The sequence below is a fragment of the Pituophis catenifer genome, unplaced genomic scaffold (assembly GCF_029215685.1).
Source record: "Pituophis catenifer annectens isolate HBS135680 unplaced genomic scaffold, rPitCat1.0.hap2 SCAF_14, whole genome shotgun sequence".
NCBI lineage: Eukaryota > Metazoa > Chordata > Lepidosauria > Squamata > Colubridae > Pituophis > Pituophis catenifer.
This window is the reverse complement of record NW_027256894.1, coordinates 4,537,034-4,553,900: the sequence shown is the minus strand read 5'-3', so window position 1 is coordinate 4,553,900 and position 16,867 is coordinate 4,537,034. Positions and strand designations below refer to the sequence as shown.

Sequence of the window (16,867 nt, the reverse complement as noted above, 5' to 3'; positions counted from 1 at the left end):
GATAGTCATAGGATACTAAATAAGCAATCAAATCATATTAGGAAACGAAATAAAACAATAAAAATTGTAAAGATACAAGCAACAATACCCTGTTGCTTGTATCTTTACGATTTATATTGATTTATTTTGTTTCCTAGTATGATTAGATTGGTCAACTGGTAAAGGAAATCTCATTTACTTATAACTGTCTACTTAATGATTATTCAAACTTATGACAGACCTCCCCAAGGCCATTTATGACCTGAGTTTGAAGTTCTGATGACCTGTAGCCCCCAAATGTTTTCAAGGGATCCCATTTTAGGTGCTAGGCAATCCGCCTACATTTGCGACCATTTCCAAAGTGATATGACCACAATTTATTATGCTTCTTGAAGGAAAGCAGTTTTTACTTCCAGTTTCTGGCAAAAAACACTCAGGGTGGACAACGTATTCACTTAATGACTTTGACATTGACTTCATGACACCCCCTCCTGCAAAAAGTTATACAGTTGAGTCTTATCATGTGTGGACCTGCTTAATAATTAGCAGAATTTGCAACCATAATTCCAGGGTGGTAAATCGAGGATTATCTATATTTGTTCAACAGCTAACTACATATAAAACAAAGTGTATATCCAAACAACATTTGACCCAATTGGCTTTCATGCCCAAGGCAGTACTAGAACTCACAGTCTCCTGATGATTGGCCCAAAGTCACCCAGCTGGCTTTCATCCTTAAAGTGGGACTATAACTCACAATCTCCCAGTTTTTAGCCTGGTGTTTTCACCACTAAACCAAAGTAGCTCTCTCTACTTGACTAACAATGTAGACTTTACAAAGTCCTGTTCTGACCCAGCTCCCGAAACACAACAAACCCTCTGTAATTGATCAACGATTCCTTTATAAAGAGCGCCAGCAGCCCCGGCAAAAAGTCTCTCTCTCACAGCAGGCTAACAAGTCTGTCCGACAGGGAGATGAATAGTTGTCTACCACACCTATTCATCTCCACTCTGCTGCCTTTTATCCCCAGAGCTAGGGTGGGGTTTTGCTAGCAGCAATGACTCTTCTGTCCCAAGGACAGGCCCATAGATTTCCACTGCTCTCCTCTCCTCTGCCTTCTGCATATCAGGCACAGGATCCAGCTGTTCCTCCTTTTCCTCATCAGCCACCTCCAGACCTGGGGGCTGTTGACTCTCCATCTGAGGGCTGATGGACAGCCCAGGCTCTGCCTCTGTCTCTCTCTCTGACAGCAGTCAAAGTAACAAGCAAGGAAAAAGCCATAAATCAATCATCGTCCTGCTACCAGGTGTCAGGGTGCTAATTAATCCCATTCTGTTTTTGGGTAATCGCACCTTGATTTAGAGACGTGGATCGAGACTTTTCCCTTGAAGCATACTTTTGCAAGAAAATAAACCCCGAAGATATATTTTTCTAAGAAAAAACTCATTTATTTGTTATAAAGAAAATAAAACATCTCACTATCTAAATAATTACATTTTGGCAACGTTCCTGCCGGCCACCTCTCTGCAGCCGGACCTCTTCTCAGGAGAACAAAGAAAAGTAGAAAGGAAGACGTAAAGGAATGCGGACATGCATAGTTAGCTTACTGATAAGAAACTTGGCAAGCTACGGAAAATCTGAATGTCCAAAAATATGAGCTCATCTGGTAAATACAAAAACGCAGTGACACATTTCCTCTTCCCCCTCGGAGCTCTCAGATTGCCTTGATGCTGATCCTGACTCTCATGCCTCCTCATCTGATTCAGCTGTTGGAGAGGCCGGCGGCCAACAGGCCACAAGAAGTCCCTTCTATTTCCGTCAATGCCACATTCAGCTCCTGGGCTCTGCCTAATCTAACCAACTCTGCCTGTTTATTGAAAACGTTTTCTTGTCAAACTTCATTAGCTGATTGTTTTTCCCCCTCTATTTCTCTGGACCCATGACATCCCAACAATTCCATCCAAAGCTAGAAAACTTCAGCAGGCCTACTCTGAAGGAATACATCCTTACGTTTATCCAGATGTCTGTTGTTTCTTCGTAAACAATCAAGGGGGTAACGGAGTCAGGCACGACATCGATTAATTTCTGTCTCTCCATGGCATCGTCTTCCACAGGGATAAATAAGGCCGAGGGAAGCAAAGCAATCTGCAGCCGGGTTTGAGAACGATCAAGCAGGATGGCCCACGCGCTAAGCGGAAAGGAGGGCAAATCAGAAAATGGTGCTTAGATGGTGCTACCACCATTACTTACTTACTTACTTACTTACTTACTTACTTACTTACTTACTTACTTACTTATTTATTTATTTATTTATTTATTTATTTATTTATTTATTTATTTATTTATTTATTTATTTATTTATTTATTTATTTATTTATTTATTTATTTATTTATTTATTTATTTGATTTATATGCCGCCCTTCTCCCGAAGGACTCAGGGCGGCTCACAACAATAAAAAACAGAGAATACAAAAGTTAAAAGATACTTGACGTATTACTTGACGTTTTATCTCCTGGAGCTGAACTGATGGAAAAGGAAAATCCTGAAGTAGGAATTAGAACAGAATAGGATAGAATAACAGAGTTGGAAGGGACCTTGGAGGTCTTCTAGTCCAATCCCCTGCCCAGGCAGGAAACCCTACACCACTTCAGACAAATGGTTATCCAACATCTTCTTAAAAACTTCCAGTGTTGGAGCATCCACAACTTCTGCAGGCAAGTTGCTCCACTTATTAATTGTTGTCACTGTCAGGAAATTTCTCCTTAGTTCTAAGTTGCTTCTCTCCTTGGTTAGTTTCTACCCATTGCTTCTTGTTCTATCCTCAGGTGCTTTGGAGAATAGCTTGACTCCCTCTTCTTTGTGGCAACCTCTGAGATAGTGGAAGACTGCTATCATATCTCCCCTAGTCCTTCTTTTCATTAAATGAGACATGCCCAGTTCCTGCAACCGTTCTTCATATGTTTTAGCCTCCAGTCCCCTAATCCTCTTTGTTGCTCTTCTCTGCACTCTTTCTAGAGTCTAAGTTAAGGGGCTTCAATGACTGGAGGTATTCAAGAAAAGACTGGACAGCCAGGGCTGGACTGAGGATTCTCGCACTGGGTTTAAGGGTGGACTAGAAGATCTCTAGGCTCTTTTCCAACCCGAGGTTGCTATGAACTACCAGGGCTCAGAACAGCCCAGTCCAAAGCTGAGCAAATATAAGGAAATATAAAATACGTACTATTTTCCCTCTTGTGTCCATCCTGCTCTGGCGATATATTCTACTCCATCAAATAAGATTTCAAAGGGTTGGACCAGTTCTTTATCAACAGCACCCACAATCTTCAGGGAAGATGGGAAAAACACCAGTTAGAAAAACTACTAATACCTTTCTCCAAAATATATTAAGAGGCATGGATGAAAAACGAATGAAAAATAAATTCTGGATAAATAATAGAACTTGGTCATAATCTCTTTCCAGGAACCTTCACAGGTTTCCTAGTTTGTAAGGCTCTTAACTTTCTCCCTTTATGTTATTTTCAATCTTTTGGGCAGGAATGGTCTGTAACAAAGCCCATAATCTTTTTTTTTTTTTAATATACTTCATTGATTTTAAAATTTTTTAAAAAAACATCAGATCTTTGTTGACATCTGAGGTGTCGTGTAATTACATATTTACATTATATACATCATATACATATCAAATACATTCGAATCTACCATTACTGAAAATAGACGTAACCTTACAATCTCATTCTATTATTCCACCATTTGTACCACCTTTCCCATACTGCATTGAATTTTGAGTTCACATCATTATTAAGATCACTTGTTAATTTTGCCATTTCTACGCATTCTAAAATTTTGTTTATTATTGTTACCTCTGGAGGGGTTAGTTTGTCCTTCCAGTATTTTGCAAAAATTAGCTTGGCCGCTGTTATAACATGTATTATAAGATGTATCTTATCTTTAGAAAATCCATCTCCGATCATTCCTAATAAAAAGATTTCAGGGGATAATTCTAGCGACACAATCTGCTATTTTTCAAACAGGAAACATAGAAAACCTTGAGTGTTTTAACCCTAAATTTGGTATAATGTTAAGAACCACTTAGAAGGGAGGAAGAAAGAGAAGAAGAGAAGAAAGGAGAAAGAAGGGAAGGGAAGGAGAAAGAAGGGAAGGAAAAAGGAAGGAAGGAAGGGAAGGAAAAAGAAGGGAAGGAAAAAGGAAGGAAAAAGAAAGGAAGGAAGGGAAGCAGAAAGAAGGGAAGGAAAAAGGGAAGAGAAGGAAAAAGAAGGGAAGGAAAAAGAAAGAAGGGAAGGAAAAAGAAGGGAAGGGAAGGAAAAAGAAGGGAAGGGAAGGAAAAAGAAAGGAAGGGAAAAGAAAGGAGGGAAGGGAAGTTCTTGTCTTACCTGCAGATGCAATGACCTTCTATAACACACATGTTTCAAATTTGGCAACTTGAGGATCTTTGGACTTCAACTCCCAGAATTCCCCAGCCAGCATATATGGACTGGCTGGGGAATTCTGGGAGCTGAAGTCCACATATCTTCAAATTGCCAAGTTTGAAAAACACTTTTATAACAGTTCGACACGAGTGCCTCACCCACTCTAACCAACTTTTAATCTCCAAACAGTTCCTGATCTTGTCTTGTGACAAACCTCTTCCTTCTCATCCATTACCCGACCAAGTGGCTGGGCATGTTTTTCAAAGTGACCCATAACTCGGCTTGTCCCATAACATCACCACAAACTACCCTATAAACCAGAGTGGCTTGTTCATGTTAAGTCATCAGCCCCAACTCTTTGGACTTGTGCAACGTGCGGAGGCCAAATCAACCACGTTGTGGCTTTGTGCAATGTGGACCAAACTATGGTTTACAGTGAGGTGCTTTGAGGCTCAGGACACTACGGTTGATTCAATGCACCACGATTCAAACAATACAAGCCATCATATTTTAGACATTTATTCGAGACATAAAAAAAACGGAGCAGGCTTACTGTGCCATCAGATGCAATGGTTATTTCAGATAACTTGAAAGTGACTTTGGGATTTGCAGTGCCTAGAAGAGAAAAATAAAATAAAATTAAGAGTTACAGAGGAATTAAAGGCTCCTGATTGTTCTCCAAGGTCAGTTGGTACCCAGATCCTAATGCTTAGGGTTGTGTTTCTCTACCTCAAGCCACTTCAAGATGTGTGGACTTCAACTCCCAGAATTCTCCAGGCAGCTATGCTGGCATAGAATTCTGGGAGTTGAAGTCCACATATCTTGAAGTGGCTGAGAAACACTGTTTTATGGCATCACTGGGCCCTTTCTGGAATATCCCACCAGGCTCTCTCACCTGTCTTGGGATACCGAAAAGAATCCGTCCTCCGGGTTTCCAACATGGGGGATGTGACATGAATAACTTCCACCTCTGACTCGTCGTTTTCTTCATACAGAATTCTAAGGATTTTTCCTCCGCCAAGAGCTACCAAGACAGAAACCAGAGAAAGGCCAATGTAATAATGTAATAATAATAATAATAATAACAGTAACAGAGTTGGAAGGGACCTTGGAGATTATCTAGTCCAACCCCCTGCTCACGCAGGAAACCTATACTAGGGATTTGAACCACCGAACTTTCTGATCAACAAGTTCAGTGTCTTAGCCACTGAGCCACCGAGACACTGTATAGACTTCTCCCCAACAGCTGCCTGACCTCTGAATTCTGTCTGATGATTTACCTTCTAAGAGACAACCCAACTTAGCTTTAGTAAAATGTAGTTTTGCTAATTATGAGTTTGAGAGCCTTTCTCTTCTAATAGGCCAACGTGACACCAGGGAAGTTAAGTAAACTTCTCGAGCTGCCCACCGTGATTACTTACTTGGCTCAGCTAGCGGGCACCACCAATAGCCCGTGTATCTGTCAAACTCCTCCTGTAGCACAAAGGTAGCGACACCAGCTGACTTGGGATCCTCTTCAACGTTGGCAAGTTCTGTGCAGGCAACATATGAGGCAAAAGGAAGAAGATAAACGACGGTTGCAATCTGCAAAATGTCCATTATGAGTCGTGGTGGCGCAGTGGTTAGAGTGCAGTACTGCAGGCTACTTCTGCTGACCGCCAGCTGACTGCAATTTGGCAGTTCAAATCTCACCAGGCTCATGGTTGATTCAGCCTTCCCTCCTTCCGAGGTGGGTAAAAGGAGGACACAGATTGTTGATGGCAAGAGGCTGACTACGTAAACCACTTAGAGAGAGCTGTAAAGCACTGTAAAGCAGTATATACCGTGTTTCCCCGAAAATAAGACCCTGTCTTATATTTTTTGAACCCTGAAATAAGCGCTTGGCCTTATTGCCATGTGCTCAAAAGCCCGATTGGGCTTATTATCAGCGGAGGTCTTATTTTGGGGGAAACAGGATGATAGATAGATGGATGGATGGATGGATGGATGGATGGATGGATGGATAGATAGATGATAGATAGATAGATAGATAGATAGATAGATAGATAGATAGATAGATAGATACCGTGTTACCCTGAAAATAAGACCCTGTCTTATATTTTTCTGAACCCTGAAATAAGCGCTTGGCCTTATTGCCATGCACTCAAAAGCCCAATTGGGCTTATTATCAGGGGATATCTTATTTTGGGGGAAACAGGATGATAGATGGATGGATGGATGGATGGATGGATGGATAGATAGATAGATGATAGATAGATAGATGATAGATAGATGGATGGATGGATGGATGGATGGATAGATAGATGATAGATAGATAGATGATAGATAGATAGATAGATGGATGGATGGATGGATGGATAGATAGATGATAGATAGATAGATAGATAGATAGATAGATAGATAGATAGACAGATGATAGATAGATAGATGATAGATAGATAGATATGGATGGATGGATGGATGGATAGATAGATATAGTGGATAGATACTGTAGATAGATAGATGAGAGAGAGAGAGAGATGAACGGATAGATAGATAGATAGATAGATAGATAGATAGATAGATAGATGATGGATGGATGGATGGATAGATAGATAGATAGATAGATAGATAGATAGATAGATAGATAGATGCTGTGTTTCCCTGAAAATAAGACCCTCTCTTATATTTTTCTGAACCCTGAAATAAGCGCTTGGCCTTATTGCCATGCGCTCAAAAGCCCGATTGGGTTTATTATCAGGGGATGTCTTATTTTGGGGAAAACAGGGTAAGTCTAAGCGCTATTGCTCTCTATGTCTTATCTTTCTGTCTCTCACTGTGTCTGTCTGTCTGTCTGTTTGTCTGTCTACTTATCATCTATCTATCCTTCAGTTCGAAAGGTGAGACATGCCTAATTCTCTCAATCGTTCATCTTTCAGTTTAGCCTCCAGTTAATCTTTGTTGCTGTGGTGGCGCAGTGGTGAGAATGCAGTATTGTAGGTTAATTCTGCTGACTGCCTGTCGCCAGGGAGGGAGGGAGGGAGGGAGGGAGGGAGGGAGGGAGGGAGGAAGGAAGGAAGGAAGGAAGGAAGGAAGGAAGGAAGGAAGGAAGGAGCTGTGATGGCTCAGTGGTTAGAATGCAGTATTGCATACTAATTCTGCTAACTGCGAGGAGTTCGACCATGACTAGCTCAAGGTTGACTCAGTTTCCCATCCTTCCGAGTTTGTAAAATGAAGACCCAGGTTGTTGGGGGCAAGAGGTGTGACTCTGTAAACCGCTTAGAGAGGGCTGTAAAGCAGTGTGGAGTGGTATATAAATCTAAATGCTACTGCTATTATACTGCCCAGAATTGCTAAGACTCCCTAGGAAAGGAATGCATTTATTCTCTGCATCCTGAAGTTTTGTAACATGGAACTAGGAGGCTCAAGCACTTCCTTTTGTATGGACCCAACGTCAAGTAGTCCTCGAATTACGACTAAAATTGGGACCACTGCTTTTCCACTGCTAAGCAAGGTGGCTGTTAAGTGACGGATCGGGCGATCCGATAGCGATTGTGGCAGGTGGTTCGGAGACCTGGTAGCGATGGCGGCATGAGGCTCCGCCCACCAAGGTTGCTTCTTGCTTTTAAAAGGTAAAAAAAAAAGGCTGACAATCGCGCGCCACAGCTGTGATCGTCAGAGCCTTTTTTTACCTTTTAAAAGCTTTTTTTTTACAACCTATTTGCCCGAATAAATTGTAAAAAAATGCTTTAAAAAAGTAAAAGTAAAAAGTAAAAAGTAAAAAAGTAAAAAAAAAAGTTGGCCACGCCCACCCAGTCACATTACCCCTACACCAAACCACGTTACAAATTTGTAGTAACAAATTTTACATTTCACCACTCCTCTACACATACACACACACTCACATACACGATCACGCAATCACATATTAGCAACTGGATGGTATTTACGATTGTGGACATGCAACATGCATTTTGCTGAAAACCAACATTTACGACCGCTGGAAAAAAAAAGGCCGTAAAATCAGATCGGTCATCTGGGTGATCCAATTTATGACTACCATGACTTAAGACGATGATGTGCAGGCTCTATTACGGTTGTAAGCCAAGGACAACCTGTAACTGAGTTTAAATTTTAATTAATATACAACACACTGGTAGTTCAAAGGCACCACATTGAAGAGCTCAGGCTGGGAACTCCCAAAAACACATTTCAGAGAAGGAAAGCCCAATCCTGATTTAAAATCAGAATGAAACTAATCAGGAACAAGAAAATAAATCATGGTTTGGTCTAATCGGTTCCCGTTAATAATTCTGCAGATATCCGGCTTTGGGGGGGGGGGGGGGAGAGAGAGTTTGGTTCAGCGGTGAAATCCGGCTGGATTTATCCAGCTCATGCAAACCGGTAGCACCAGCGGTAGGAGGCTCCGCCCACCTGCCGGAACATCATTACGTTCCGTTTTTGACCCTCTGCGCATGTGCAGAAGAGGCGTGTGTGCTCACACTCCCGAACCGGTAGCAAAGGTAAGTGCATTTCACCACTGGTTTGGTTTATCCACTATGCTAATCCAAAATATCATTCATTTCTGCACATCCAGTCAACTCTACTTTATTCAATAAACCATCATTCAACAAACCATGGGTCAGCCAGCATCACCTTTATGTACAAAGGTTAACCTCCGCTCTTCTTTGGTTGCCAGATTGGAGATCCAGATGTCGTTGCTGTGAATAAAGGCAATCCAGTTGGGGTCTGCGGGGCAGATCTTCGGATCCATCCGAATATTTGGGCAAGCGGTCTCAACCAGATTGGGCTGCAAAGGTTGTTGCTGTAATGGTAAAAGAATATGGAAAGGACTCTTTTGAAGCACGTACTTGCCTCCCCAGGACTACTGAGTGAAATTGTTGTGGAAATAGGGAATTAAAGAGACATCCCTTTTAGGGCAGACAGAGTCAGTTTATTTATTTATTGCAATAAAGGATCAAACCTTGATATCGCTACCAAAGAGGAGGTTTGACCGAAGTATGATTTTCAGCTCAGAACATTTATACAGTTTCAAACAAAGGATTCTGTGAAGTCAGCAATTCATATGGTCATATACATTTGTCATTTTTAATTGACATTTCCTAATTACTGAGTTTGCAAAACAGTTATAATAATTCTTCTAAAAAGTTACTGAAGCATAATTTCAAATTATCTCTTGTTGAAACAACAATATGGACATCTCTGTTACTCTGACCTTCAAAGTGTAAATCACCTAGACTGTCCTTATCTGTGACAACTGAGAGGCCTTGAAGTAGAAGTCCTACTTGAAAGGAATGTGCCTGCCTACATGCTGGATATAATTGCAAGCATTTTCTCTTTTACAATATTAAGAACAAAGAGGGCCCTTCAGTGATCATCTAGTTGGACCCGCTTTTACTTTATTTATTACTTTATTTGTTACATTCCCACCTTACTCCCACATTAAAATAAGAGCAGCCCAGAATGGACGTTGAACAGGATGGGCCAACATCTTGACACCTTTAGAAGACTGGAGAACATAAACCTATCTTTCAACACAAAGCCCCTTCATGTAGACTTCAAGACAACTTGTGAAAACGTTTGGTTAAAACAAATAGAAACAAGAACAAAATAAAAAACATTTCATTGTTGTCAGAGTTTGCAACAGCAATCAAATCCAGAAAGCACATCACAGGTAACTGATTCAGCAGGATTCAGTAACTTCTCTTTATATCCATAATAACACATGAAATAAATATACAATACCAAAAGCAGATTTTTTTCAACGGGGTAGTAGTTACAGGCAAAACACAGGCAGAAGAGAGAACAGTTTCAGTTTCGATTCAGCAGACTAGTTTCAGCTTTGTTCCTTTTGCACAGACTCAGAGTTACAGAGCTAAACCACGCCCAGGCTCCAAACTGTTTCAGTTTCCAAACAGCCCTCATTGGCTGACTTAGTTGCTATGCCTATTCATTGGCTGATCTTCTTACCATGTCTTCCCAGTCATGAACTCTCATACACACTGACAATTGTCCATTTTGATCTACCCAGAATCGTTTTTGAAAAGGCATATATCAATGCTCACAACAACTGAAGACTTGGGTCCTCTGATAACAGCAGGTCTGGAGTAGGTTCAACCAACAACTGGAGGGAAGGAATTCAGATATTCTAGCCAGTTGGGTCTAATGGTGAAGGCACCAGGTTAGAAACTGGGAGACCCTGAGTTCTAATTTTGCCTGGGCATAAAAGCTTGGTGGGTGACTATGGTCCTATCACTAGGAGACAGTGAATTCTAGTTCCACCTTAGGCATGAAAGCTGGCTCGGTGACTTTGGGCCAGTCACTCATTTTCAGTCCAACCCACTTCATAACGGGGGCGGGGGATTGTTGTGGGAAAACAGGAGGAGGAAGTAGTATTAAGTATGTCCACTGCCTTGAGTTATTTATGAAAAATAGTAAAGGTGAGATATACAGTAAATAAATAACAGGTCCTTGAGAAGGACTTGATAGATGGATAAAAATGCAAAATCCACTGTAATCATTTGGCTGGCTGTGTGAATAATGAAGATGATGATGAGAATGATGATGATGAGGAGGAGGAGGAGGAGGAGGAGGAGGAGGAGAAGGAGAAAAGGAGGAGGAGAAGGAGAAGGAGGAGGAGGAGAAGGAGGAGGAGAAGGAGAAGGAGAAGGAGAAGTAGTAGTAGTAGTAGTAGTGGTGGTGGTGGTGGTGGTGGTGCCTGGAGACAGCAGAGTAGAAGAGAAAGAACTGGAAAAAATAACAAAATACAAAGACCTACAAATAAAAATAGAACGACTATGGCAAAGGCAAGCAAGGGTAGCATCAATAGTAATTGGTGCCTTGGGTGCAGTCCCAAAACAACTGGAGCACCACTTGAATGCCATCATTGGCATTGACAAATTTGCCATCAGTCAATTGCAGAAGGCAGCTTTACTTGGAACTGCTTCCATCCTGCAATGATATCTGTAACACTGTCAAACAAACATCCAGATTTGCCTATCCCAGGTCCTTGGTAAGGACTCGATAGGTAGACAAAAATGCCAAACCCAGTCTTAACACCTGGCTGACTGTGCGATTAATAATAATAACAACAATGATGATGATTATAATGGGGTTCAGCAACCAACAAGATTGCTCCAAAGCTCCAGCAGGGTGTTCTGTCCCCGTACCACGCACACACCCAACCAGCCAGCCGAGGGTTAAATAAACTCTTCAAACACTCAACGTCAGTGATAAGGAACTTGGCAGCAACTCCGTGGCTGCCTGCCAAAAACTTTTACTCCGATAACACAGACAAAAATACACAGTTTGAATAGTCCAGTTTGTAATTAAATCCACAGCAAATAGGTGTTGTGTCCGAAGGTGCAAAGTGCCTCGCCAGAGATTAGCTTTGTCCGTCACAGAGTCCGAATAGCCACCACACTCCCTTTTATACCGTGGGGTGTGGTCCAGTGACTCAGCTAATCTCTGGCACGCCTTCCCCTCTGCTGCGCATGCTTCTCCCTGCGCCTCTGGCGAGGGTCCAGCCAGCACTTATTTTCCTCGTCGCTGTCCACCTGTGGCTGCGGGGACATGCTTGGCTCTGAGCCTATCGTTTGGCCTTCGGTGTCCTCCGGAGGCATTGCCAGAGAGGAGGGTCCTGGAGAGGGAGGCCTTGCCAACTCCTCCCCCTCACTCTCAGAGTCTGCATCTGTCAATAGCCCAGGCTCAGGCAACGGAGCCACAACACTGGGAATGATGGTTGGAAGCTAGAAGAAGGAGAACCACCTAGGCCTCCTCCAACATTTATGGTAGACTTCCATCCAGAAGCAAAACCTCTCATCCTCTTCCCCATCCATCCAGCAGGACCAATTTTCTCCTTCCTGCCTCTCCAGAAAGTAAATTATATTGTTCAGTGCTAACTGGTACACAACAACAAACCGCCACAACCGCTCACCGTAAACCCATTTGGGCCGCCATCTTTGACATGGTAGATCCCGCTGCCGGCTTGGAATAAAAAGGTGCCACTTTCCCGGTGATAATCGTAGGAGGAGATCCCAATGGTGCCAATACGTTTCCTTTCCCGCAGCAGCTCCTCCTCTCGTGAGTACATCCCATAATCCAGGCTGGCCTGATGAGAGAGGAGAGGGACAGAAGGAACATGCGGGAAAACTAAAATTGTTTACTACAGATAGTCCTTGACTTATAATCATCCGTTTAGTGACCTTTTGAAATTACAACGGCACTGAAAAAATTAATTTATGACCATTTTTCACACATATGACCATTTCAGTATCCCTGTGGTCACGTGATCAAAATTCAGACGCTTGGTGACTGACTCGTATTTGTGACGGTTGCAGTGTCCTGGGGTCACGTGATCCTCTTTTACGGCCTTCTGACAAGCCAAGTCAATGGAGAAGCCAGATTCACTTAAGAACCATGTTTCTAACTTAACAACTGCAGTCATTCGCTTAACAGCCGTGGCAAAAAAGGTAGCAAAAGGTGGCAAAACTCACTTAACGAATGTCTCACTTAACAAGATAAATTTTGGGCTCAATTGTGATCATAGGTCAAGGACTACCTGTACTTAACTTCATTTGAATTACTTCAAAACAACAACAACACTGCTCTTATTTAAGTAATTAATAATTAAGGGGTTGGACTAGAAGACCTCCAAGGTCCCTTCCAATTCGGTTATTCTTTTAAGCTTCTCCCTGATATCAAAGCTGGTGATCCAAAGCAAACCCTTCAAACAACTCAGACAAAAGGCTATTGATTAAAATTAAACACAGCCTACGAGAAAGTGCTTTGCATGTTTAATAAGTGAAGAAAGTAGCCGGCAAGAACAACTGTTAGCACTATCAAGATATGGGTCTATGACAAATCACCACGCCCAACTCACCATGGCTAAGTCGCCACAGCCAAGTGCTGCAGAACAACTCGCCACAGCTATTTCGGCGCAGGACAACTCGCCGCAGGACAAGAGTTACACTAATATCAAAGAATTGGTGAAATAGAATCATTAAAGGAAGGATGCAAAAGGAGGAACAGAATAAAATGTGAATGGCAAAAATTAAAATATTTTTTATTTATTTTAAATAATTAAATAGAATTTTTATATTGTCCCAAGGCGAGTTGGCCATGAGTTGTCTGCGATGAGTTGGCCATGTCAAGTTGGCCATGATCAGCTGACTGCAATGAATTGGCCATGGTGAGTTGGCCATGGTGAGTTGGTCATGGCGAATTGGCCATGATGAGTTGGCTACAATGAATGGGCCATGATGAGTTGGCCATGATGAGTTGGCCATGGTAAGTTGGCCATGATGAGTTGGCCATGATGAGTTAGCCACGGCGAGTTGTCTGTGGCGAATTGACCATGGTGAGTTGGTTGCAACAAGTTGGCTGCAATGAGTTGGCCATGGTTAGTTGGCCATAGCAAGTTGGCCATGATGAGTTGGCTGCAACAAGTTGGCCATGATGAGTTGGCTGCAACAAGTTGGCCATGATGAGTTAGCCATGGAGAGTTGGCCGTGGCGAGTTAACCATGGTGAGTTGGCTGCAGCAAGTTGGCTGTGGCAAGTTGTCCCATTCCCCAAGATATCTAGCAAAAGTTTTAGACAATGCTTTCAACTGATTGGTGCAGCTTCAGAGGAGGGGTCGAAAAAATCAAGACTTTGGCTGAACCCCTGCGACTGAAGCCCTGGGATCCATCTTGACTTTTGTGACCCCTCACCTCTGTACCAGGGATTCAGATAGGAATTGTAGCACACCTTTAGGACGGGGGGAAAAAGATGAGGGATGAAAGAGGGAAGAAATAACCAAACGACATACCTGAAAGAGGTCTATAAGAGGCTTCCAAGACAGCATAAGAATGGCAGCTTTGTTTACCGTTTTGGGGATTTCGGAATAAAAAAGAGTGTTTTCCCTGTTTTCACCCGACATGGCTAATTAATAAAAAGAAAGAAAGAAAGAAAGAAAGAAAGAAAGAAAGAAAGAAAGAAAGAAAGAAAGAAAGAAAGAAAGAAAGAAAGAAAAAACTACTGAATTTTTCTTCTTACTACCAGAGTCCCAAGCCGAAATTGTCATATGGACTTAAAAACCAACAAGTGCCTTAACCAGTTGATTTATAAATGCATTTATTTGCTAGCGGTTACATCCCATGCAGACCCAGGGACCTATCCAGAACAGCCAAATAAGAATTCCTCATATCACAAGAGCCATCATAAGAGAAACAAGAACAACTCTTTAAGATAAAAAAAGAGGAACCGAATCAGATGGCCCTCAGCATTGTGGATCTACATTTTTTTTTTTAAATTTGATTTATATGCCGCCCTTCTCCGGAGACTCAGGGCAGCTTACAATGCGTTAAGCAATAGCCTTCATCCTTTTGTATATTTATACAAAGTCAGCTTATTGCCCCCACAACTGGGTCCTCAATTTACCTACCTTAGAAAGGATGGAAGGCTGAGTCAACCTTGAGCCTGGCGAGATTCGAACCTGCAGTAATTGCAGGCAGCTGGTCTTAATAACCAGCTTAATAACAGGGTGCCTTAGACCACTGTACTACCAAGGCTCTTTCCAAGGCATTTCCAAGCATCTTTGGAAAGACCCAGCAAAAGGTGGATATGAGGAGCATAGAGTTGCCTTTGCAACTGCCTAGAGATGCCTTTGGCGAACTTGGCAGCATACAAGTTTGGTAACTAACTATCGGTAAATAAATTTGTGGGGGAACACCCAATTCCACAAAATGGGCAGGGACTGAAAAGACCTCTTTTTGCAGCCTTCATACATGAAACCTCTCTTTAGTCTAGATTCTGTTCTGACTTTATTATTATTATTATTTATTCGATTTATATTCCGCCCTTCTCCTAGTGGACTCAGAGCGGTGCACAGCCAGAACTAAAACACATACCAATACAAAATTTAAAAATTATTAAAAGAATTATATAACTGTGGCCCCAAAATTTAAAACATTGAAAACTAAAACCCATTTGACAATTTAAAAAGCTAAAAAGACTAAGAAAGACTAAAAAAAAAAAAAAAGGGGGGGGGGGGGGTTTCACGCCAGCCCTGCTTGATGGAAAAGAAAAGTTTTTAGGGCACGGCGAAAAACCCGGAGATCAGATATCCTTCGTATCTCTGGGGGCAAATCATTCCAGAGGGCAGGAGCTGCCACAGAGAAGGCCCTCCTCCTGGGGGTCGCCGGCCGACATTGCCTGGCTGACATTGCCTGAGGAGTCCCTCTCTGTGGGAGCATACTGGTTGGTGGGAGGCTATCGGCGGCAGAAGGCGGCCCTGCAAATACCCAGGTCCCATGCCATGGAGCGCTTTAAAGGTGGTGACCAACACCTTGAAGCGCACCCGGAAGACCACTGGAAGCCAATGCAGCTCACGCAGGAGAGGTGTCACATGGGAGCGCCCCCTCGCTCCCATAATCCCCTACACGGCTGCATTCTGCACCAGTTGGAGCCTCTGGGTGCTCCTCAAGGGGAGCCCCATGTAGAGAGCATTGCAGTAGTCCAATTTTTAATTATTATTTAAATGTATTACCTTTAAAAAGAAAACAATTGTGGGTGATACAAAGCAACAAAATAATTATTAAAATCATAAAGATGAGATGATCTAGGAACCTGCTCCACCCACCTGCTCCAGTTCACTTTAATTAAACCATGTTTCCTGGTTGAATCCAGGATCTTCTTTCTCATATCCCCAGCCCACTGGGACACTCAACCCACACAAGATTTAGGTGGTTCTCTTAAACCAAACCCTTAACATCTGGCTCATCCCCGCCAAGCCAGAATGGTGACGATTTCAAAAGAATGGTACCTGGACAGACATTTGTCCAGAATGATATAGGGTTTCCTGCTTGAGCAGGGGTTGGACTACAAGACCTCTAAGATCCCTTCCATGTTCTGTGGTTGAGCAACAATCACTTTTTTCAAATGGATGTTACTGTCTTTCTTTCCAGATGTTCTGGTCGACCATGTCATTTTTTTTTTGTTTTTAATGTCAGCATTCTGATGCTGCCATAAAAAGGAGGAGACGAGGCTTGACTTTTCACCTACTTATTTTCTCTGTAGATAATATCCCCTAGGAGATGGGATGGGAGGGAAGACATTCCTGTGGGGTGAGGTCAGAAGCTGGGGAGACTGACTTGGAAGATGGCCAATGAGAAGATGAGAATTGGGGAACAGAAAGGGAAGGGTTTAGGGGTCAGAGGGTTAGTATCAGCTACGACGAAGTTGGGGCCAGATCTGTCGTACTCAATAAATGGAATATTTCAGCAAAGATTAATTGTTTGGGAGTGCAATTTATTTGAGATGACATCGAAACCTGACATTCAACTTGTTTACTGTTGTCTTCTGTAGGCCTTGTTTATTGTGCTACAGCAGACTGGGCTGGCTTATCCATGGCAAATGAGTGCATAAATAAATAATAGGAGGCAATCATTCGGCTTTTACTGCACGTAAATAGTGTTTT

At 42.4% G+C, this 16,867-nt stretch overlaps 1 protein-coding gene across 3 annotated transcripts in view; it reads right to left on the bottom strand.

The window, feature by feature from the left end:
- Positions 1–16,867, bottom strand: part of DPP8 (dipeptidyl peptidase 8) — a 42,651-nt gene that overhangs the window by 19,124 nt on the left and 6,660 nt on the right. For all 3 annotated transcript variants that reach the window (XM_070953800.1, XM_070953801.1, XM_070953802.1), the window contains 8 exons: positions 14,219–14,331; positions 12,345–12,518; positions 9,044–9,212; positions 5,830–5,940; positions 5,304–5,432; positions 4,962–5,023; positions 3,202–3,302; positions 1,991–2,168 (listed from right to left, as the gene is read on the bottom strand). In XM_070953800.1, coding sequence (XP_070809901.1) covers positions 1,991–2,168; positions 3,202–3,302; positions 4,962–5,023; positions 5,304–5,432; positions 5,830–5,940; positions 9,044–9,212; positions 12,345–12,518; positions 14,219–14,331 — 1,037 coding nt within the window. The remainder of the gene's footprint in view (positions 1–1,990; positions 2,169–3,201; positions 3,303–4,961; positions 5,024–5,303; positions 5,433–5,829; positions 5,941–9,043; positions 9,213–12,344; positions 12,519–14,218; positions 14,332–16,867) is intronic.